This window comes from Entamoeba invadens (assembly GCF_000330505.1).
Source record: "Entamoeba invadens IP1 unplaced genomic scaffold scaff_1105074725601, whole genome shotgun sequence".
NCBI lineage: Eukaryota > Evosea > Mastigamoebida > Endamoebidae > Entamoeba > Entamoeba invadens.
The window spans coordinates 416,244-424,645 of NW_004191847.1; the positions used below are offsets into that span (position 1 = coordinate 416,244).

The 8,402-nt window shown below is 25.3% G+C and overlaps 2 protein-coding genes across 2 annotated transcripts; both read left to right on the plus strand.

Annotated features, from left to right (window-relative positions):
* Positions 1-343: 343 nt before the first annotated feature.
* On the plus strand, positions 344-1,492 carry EIN_328430 (hypothetical protein; the record flags this gene model as incomplete). The annotated part of the gene is made up of 1 exon (XM_004185464.1): positions 344-1,492. The coding sequence occupies one exon, from the start codon at positions 344-346 to the stop codon at positions 1,490-1,492; it is 1,149 nt and encodes a 382-aa protein (XP_004185512.1).
* A 6,566-nt stretch (positions 1,493-8,058) lies between these two features.
* Positions 8,059-8,400, plus strand: EIN_328440 (Hypothetical protein; the record flags this gene model as incomplete). Its single annotated transcript, XM_004185465.1, has 1 exon — positions 8,059-8,400. A coding segment is annotated over one exon (342 nt), but the record flags the coding sequence as incomplete, so codon positions are not given.
* Positions 8,401-8,402: the final 2 nt, after the last annotated feature.

An 8,402-nucleotide genomic window follows, 5' to 3' on the forward strand; every position in this document is an offset into this window, starting at 1 on the left:
ATAAAATTGAATTTATTATGTATAAAACTATTAAATGGTTTAGTGATTAGAATGACGACACTAAAAACCACAATTTAGTGATAAAAACCCGATCACAAATTATTGATTTGGTTCTTTAATATATTAAAATATCTTTATTAAAGAAAAAGTTACTTCGATATGTGACTTAAATCGCTTTAAAAAAAATCGAATTATATTGTACATAATAGTTTCTTTTTTTGATTGGTTGATTATCATTTTTGTTTACCAAAAACATTTTAAAAGTGATTATAAATAACAACGTATTTTACAAAAACATTACAGTTACCTTATTATAAAATAAATAAACTCAAATTTAAACATAATGCCAAGAAGACAGACACATCAAACTGAGCCACATGGAATTGTTGAACAAGAAATAGAAGATGAAGAGGCGGAAACACAAGCTGTAATCCAAACTCCTGAACACGATCACTTTCAAGACAAAGATTTTTTTTACGAATATTTACTCGAACGTTATGATGGATTTGAAAGTCTTTTTGAGTTTTTGAAACTTAAGCCACTTGTTTTCCTTGCATTACAACCAATTGTTGGAGATATATATCTAGATAAAAGAGGACGCAAATCATTTTTCAACAACCCCAACGACAGACTTCTTTTGTTATACTTATTTTGTCGATATAACAATTTGAAAATGATAAGAGATATGTGTATCCCATATATCAGAACTAACGAACAAATAAGCAGAGAAATCGATTTAAGTGCTTCTTTATTTAGAGTACCACTTCAAAATGCATGTATAGCATTCAGAAACGAAAATTTGTTAAATACTGGTGTAAGTTCAATTGTTGATTGTACAGTGACACCAACAAGACGTCCAAATGGCGATTTTGCTTCAGCTATGGGGTTTTATAGTGGAAAATACAAAATGTATTGTGTTAAAGTCGAAGTGATTGTGAATGCAGAAAGTGGCACTGCAAGTTTTGTTTCAAAAGCAGTTCAGGGTGCAGATCATGATATGACTATTTTAAAAAACACATCTGAAACAATCAATAATATGTTGGGAACAACAAAAATAATAGGTGATAAGGGATATAAAGGATTTGATTTATACATACCAACTGGTTCAGTTTCAAAAGAAAGTCCTTTAAAAGAGAAAGGGTGTTTGATTGAAAGATATTTTGGTCGAATTAAAATGGTGTTTAAATTTACAAGAGAAAAATATTTAAAAGACTTTGTTTCTTTTGACAACCTCTTTGTTATAAGTTGTTGCTTTTGCAATGAAGACATTGAAATTAATCCCCTTGAAAATCAAGATGCAACAAACTATATGAATATAATGACCAATTATTTAAATAAAATTGAAAAAAGAAGAGAAGCACATAAGAAAAGTAGTTTAATATACAGAAGACGACAAAGGGAACAATTTGATGTTTTAGAAAACGAACTTAGATTAATACAAGAAGAAGAAAGTCAAAATTCAGACGAAACAGAAATTGAACACTTTGATTAGAACAAATTTGTTTATTTGTTTTTAATAAAAATAAAAAAAAATAATTTTTGTTTATATAATATGTTTGAAAAAGGCTAAACTTCTGGGCATAAAACGTGATCTCACTAGAGCACTAAAAAACAAACAAAAATCGATAAAGTCGAAGTTTTATCATTATGATTGGGACTTGTATTATATTTCCCGAAAATTGAGAATAACCACAACTAGATTACTTTTTAAACGATTTTAACATAAAAACTATAACATAATGATAATAATCGCATTTTATAATAGTAAACTATTATAAAAAATGATATTTAATCACAAAGACATTACTTTGATTTTTAACTTTACTAATTGTTATTGACAATAACAATGGACTTTTACTACAAATTAAAAACATAATTATAATGTTATTGACTAAAATAATGTTTATCAAATCACTGAGATAATGTTATAATGTTTGATAATGAAAAAGATTGACATTAAGTTTATTTGCTTTTGTACTAAAATGCACTTTTGGGATAATTCGTGTGTTTTTATGAAACAAAAATCCCGTTATTTCAAATTTTATATGGAATTTTTTAATGCTGAAAAATTTTCCAAGTAAAAAAATATTTTTTGAAGACTGTTTTTCTCAATTTTACTTGGAAAAAATAAGCGAATTTATTACAAAAAACGATTCCCAAAAATAATAAACAAAATAAATGCAAAAAATCGGGACACCTCAGTACCGACTTTTGAAAAACAGTTTATAAACTTTTATTGGTTTATGATATGAAACAAATAAACTTTTACAATGTTTTAATATTTTTTTCAATTTGGTGTTTTTGTTGTTCATTAAAATACAAAATATGTAATAATCCCGTTTTTTATCTATGTCATTATTCTTAACTAACTGTTTGTATTTTATTATAAATTTGTTTAAATGTATTGTATTTCAGACAAATCAACTGCTTATATCGTCATTGTTTAGCACGTTGAATGACCAATGCTTCTCATTTTACAATGCATTTATTTTAACAATAAAATCAAGAATTAAATATAAAATACAAAAACAACAAGTTTGTTCATTAATAAGTATCAACAAAATTATAAACATGAAAGATAAATTGAAAAGTTTTTAATATTTTTAACATAAATGATTTTTCATTATAAGAAGAAAAATTTTGTTACATGTGATGCAATTATTATTTAATGCTGAAAATGACCATATTTTTTATATAGATAATGCACATAATATTATCATATACAATTTTATGTTCATCATTTATTGTGAAAATATAATTCAATTACTGAATTGTTTTTAATGATAAGATTTTAATAAAAACGGTATTGTTTAATTATCAAATAATGTCGGTTTTATTATAATTTAAATTCGTCACTTCATAGAATTGGTAACTGTTCTGTTAAGACAAATATATATTGTACAATATAAATCATTAAATAATAAACATTTTTTATTGAATTATCTTTAATTGTTTACATTTTAGTTTGTTAATTTAACATGTAAAAACGTTAATAATATTAAGATGTTAATTTAAATTGTCGTTGAATAATATGTAAATTTTCGCTGTGTTAATTTTACAATAAAAATCGATAAATATTTTATAATTGTTAATTATTTTTTTGTTAATTAATTTTCTTTTTTCGGTGTGTTAATTATACAAGAAAATATGTTAATAAAAAATAAATGTTAATTTTAACTTTTCGTTAATTTAATTTTTGTTTTTATTGTGTTAATAAAACATAAAAAATGATAAATATTTACATATTGTTAATTTATCAAAAACAATTTGGTAAAAATTATTGAATCTTCTGGAATCACAATTCAATATTACCTAATGTCCCGTTTATTTGCGTATTTTTAAAAATGGCTTTACCAAAGAAGATTTTTTTTGCCGCAAAAAACAGTTTCTTCAGTCTTTTTTTATGAAAAGATAATTTTTACGAGGCATGCCTGCTGTAAAAGGAATATGATTATTTATTTACAAAAATGATATTATTGTCACTCATGATGTGTATAAATTGTTTAATTAAGTTGTCAAAAATGAAATATTATTCAATTATAAAAATGGACTAAATTCATTCAGATATAGAGAGATTGGTCGAATGGTCAAAAGCGCTCGTTATGGGCACGAATCTTTTATAAATAGTGAAATCGGATATTAGTTCTTGCATTTTTTTGTTTTTTCCATTTAAAAAATCATTTAAAATGAGTTTTGAAATAAATTTAACACTCTTTAATTGAAAACAAAAACTTAAATTTATTAAATGGAACGTGTTATTCTGAGTGAAGTTTGTTAAGAAAGTTTAATAACATTTGAAGAAAAAGGCAGTTATTTAATAAACAAATTGAAAGAATGGAGTTCGTGCAAAGAAATGAATGTTATATTCGACAGCGACCTTCAATTTATTCAAGGAAACGACTGCAATTTTTGCGAAATGGTCCTTAATAAAGAGAACTTGTATTACATCATTATCACAACAAACAATTGTGTTTTGTGTGGTTTCGTGAAGCCAAAAATATCCAAAAGGAGAAAGACGTATGTGTTGGGTTCAGACGTGTTTTTAGCGTCATTAATAAATTCAAATGGGGTGATAAATGCAAAACAACACATTGGAAATAATAATGCGTTTTTTAGACTTGGTAATAATGTTGAATGTAATGTTTTCTACGATTACAAGACATTTGTCAACTTTGACAATTATCAACTAAGACATTTGTCGAAACCCTCAAAATATTTTGTATTTATAACAATAAAATATATATTTTCTATAAATATTATTTTTATTGTATAATTAGAAAAGAATGTTATTAATATTGTAAAATTGTAAAATACAAAACAAACATACGTTTGAATAAAAATAGAAATTATAAAAAATATGATTAATAGGTGTTATTATAAACAAAATGTATACTTAATAATATTATTTAAAACAATTTAGAATTTATATTTATGTTAATCTTATCAAATAAATATGATTTACATTCTAATTATTTGAATTGTTATAATATTCTGATTATAAATATAATATCTTGTATAAATACATAACAAATTTTAAACACAATAAAAAGGTATTATATTAAACATAATTATTATATTATGCAAATTGAATATTTATTTTAAAAATTGCTTTTTATTTTAATAGAAAACTGAATTAATCAATATTTTTTTGTGATTTCGAGGTTTTTTTCTTTGTTCAATTTCTGACATATAGTCAATTTTTTTCTCCTTTTTAGTGTTTTCTTTGATTTTATCTTTGAAGTATTAATGCCACTTTTGGCGCAATTTCGGTCATTTTCCATCTTTCCTTCTGTTTTTTCCAATGTAATAACACTGTTTTCTTCAAAAATTGATTGTACTGTTGAATTGTATTCGTGTATTGATTTTATTGTTGACTCAAAATCAATTTCACTTTGATAACTTGGTTCAATGATAGTTGATATATTTAAATTTGTCCCATTTTCATCAAAAGTAACATTTTGTTGTTCTTGCATTATAATATCCATTTCATTTATCAATCTTTGTGATGCATTTATTGCACGAATGGATACATTTCTTCTTGACGCCTTTGTTGTAAAATTGTAGTCAATATACAACTTGCCAATTGCGTCTAGATATTGCAGTTGATTTTCAAACTTTCCATTTTGATAACTTTCCATTGTAATATTCAATTTTCTGCTTAATTCTTGAATTGCGCGTCGATAAGCAACTTCGTGTTTTCCAGTTGCCATATCTAACCATCTTTGCCTACACATGTCATCCAATTTTCTTAACATGTCGACCAAAACCACGATTCTTGGATGAGCAATTTGAAACTCTAAACCTACTGCATTATGAAATGCTTCACATAAATTATTTGTCCTATTTTTTGTGAAAAATTGACACCATTTTTCATTCCCAATTTTTTTCAACCAAAAATCTTTATAATAATTCAAACCTTCTTTGTACTTTTATAATAAATGTGAAGGTACACCAAATTCTAAAGATGTTGACATTTCAATGAATAATTTCTCGAAAGCATCGTGTATTTCTTTTGGTAGAAAAGGTAGTCCAAATAGTCGCCGTACCCATAGATGTAATTTGGCATTTTTTATATATTCTATAGAAAGACCCTTTTTGCCCAACATTCTAAACACCGCTTGATTTATATGAAACAAGCATAATTTAATGTTTGCTCCCAATACTTTACTAAATGCGTTCATTGCTGAAATCTGACAATCACAGTGTACAATTTTAACATTGATTAAAAAGGGATTTAGTACTTTAAGAGCACGAATAAATGTTTCTTCTGTCTCATTTGGAAGTAATAGAAATGCAATTGGATAACATGTGTTATCAATAAGAGAGTGTAACGTATACAAACATGTAATTATGTTTGGAGTAATTCGATATGTTCCATCACCAAACACTTCTTCTGACTTGGAGGCGATGTGCCGTTGTGTACAAGAAGAAAAAATAAAAAATCTGGAGAGTGTTTGAGTTTCAGTGAAAGAATCATAAAATAAAAAAGTATTGTCTGGATTAGACTCATTTTGAGGTATCAATGTGGTTTTCAAAACTTCCGTGAAATTGATATCTTCAATTGTTTTGGGATTACTTCCAAGAAGTCTTTCTTGTAGTCTGGTTATATATTTATTAATTGATCTATGGTCTTTTATTGACATGTTTGAACAAAAATTGTGTGTCATGACTCTTTTTGTTATTTCACGCGGAGTATCACTTAGACCTTTAACAAATTCTATATCTGCGGCTTCTCTTCGACATCTTGACAAAAATAAACGTTCGTGATCAAAAATACAAGTATGATTTCCAACAATATAATAATCATTATCTTTTACATGTACTGTTACATTACAGTTATTTCCAGCACATTCAAAAACAATATCATTTTTCGATTTGTCCCATTTGGCACGTTGAAAGAAACAAATTTTTTCAATACACAATAATGGATGTCGCTTTGGGTTATCATTGAGTTCTTTAAAGAAGCGAAGAGGTTCTTTCGTCATTTGAAATAAATCTGAATAAATTAATTGTAAATGTATTAAATAAACAAAATTTTATATAAAATATGTTTATAAATATATAAATGTATAATTGTAAAAATAGAGTTTAATTTGAAATATTAATTTGGTTCAAACATCTTGAAATCTAAAATGCATTCAAACATTGACACCAAAATAATTATCAAAAATAAAATATCTTTTATTAAAATTGATAGTATTTATTTTCAATTTCCAGCTATTGTATTTACAATATTCCATATATAATATATATTATTTAATAATTGTTTAGCTGGAAGTACAAAATATGAAAAGATTAATTTTTCTTTTTATAGATGTTTTATTTCTGAAAAAAATCTCTTATTCTTATTATTTTTGTATAAATTAATCAACACAAATGATATACAATTGTAATTTCAAGTATTTTAAATAAATTTCAATTTAATTTTAATTAATTTAAAATATTATTTTTATAAAAAATATGTAAAATGCACACAAATTATACCAATAAATTATATTTTTATAATTTCTATTTTTATTCAAACGTATGTTTGTTTTGTATTTTACAATTTTACAATATTAATAACATTGTTTTCTAATTATAAAATAAAAATAATATTTATAGAAAATATATATTTTATTGTTATAAATACAAAATATTTTGAGGGTTTCGACAAATGTCTTAGTTGATAATTGTCAAAGTTGACAAATGTCTTGTAATCGTTTTCTACTTTGGGGAATTTGATATGACTATGATCAGAGAAACAGATTCAAAACAACCCAAGTTTTGTGCATACTCATGTCAAACTCGCTATTTCGACTTTGGTAAAGACACAGCAAAATTGAACGAAAACAAAGACTTGAGAGCTAAAAGACTCATGGTTGTTCAAATGTGCTGATTTGCCAATATTTTAACAATTCAATTATTTTATTATTTTGTATTTACAAAAAGTCAGTCCATCATCGTTGTCATTCCAGAAACACTGTATTGTTAATAACATTATTGGATTATTGTTTCATAAAATAGAAATTGAAGAAAATTAATAAAAAATGAAAAAATAACAACGAGCTGTTTTAAATGTTGAAAATTAAATTATATTACATATAGCACTAAACAATGTTTTCAACTTCGAATTGATAATAAATTAATTTCATAAATATTATTAAAAATCTGTTATTTTTAAGAATTTTATTAATTTTTGTTAATTAATAATCATTTTGTTGGAACACAACAATTGTTTTTATAAATGTTATATTTCACAAGCACTTTTGTTGTGTTCTCTTTGGTTGTGATGGGCAGGAAGTTGTCAATATACTTTTTGTGTATTTTGTAAAAAGTCGTGGAATTATTTTTGTTTTGGTTTGTCAGATTTGTCATGTTATCAACACAAATATCGCCTATAATTTTGTTGTGGTAAAACCAAGTATTTTGAAAATAAACACATAATTAAAATATAAGTGCAACCACTTGTCGAATTGTCAATTTGTCAACATGTGATGTTTTAAACCAAAAATAATGTTATTATAAAGTGGACACGCTTCCTGATTATTGATATGAATTTCAAGTAAATCACACAAAATGTTAAAACAAATACAGAGATGCAGTCCTGCTGAAGCCAGGATGGTTGTGTGCGAAACAACACTATATAAGCACACACATACAGATCATTGCAACATGTTTGGACTTGTATTGATCTGTTGTCTCACAGCATTCTCAAAGCAAACTGAGACTGAAAAGTACACCACAATTGAATGCAAAGGATCACTTCTCAACATCACAACAAACACAAGAAGAAATTACATCGATTGCACAAATTACGTCATGTCCACAACAAAAACAAACACAACAATCAACTGCAATGGAACACTCTTCAATGTGACAAAAGTTGACAGACCACGTTTTGTCAATTGCACCGATTACAT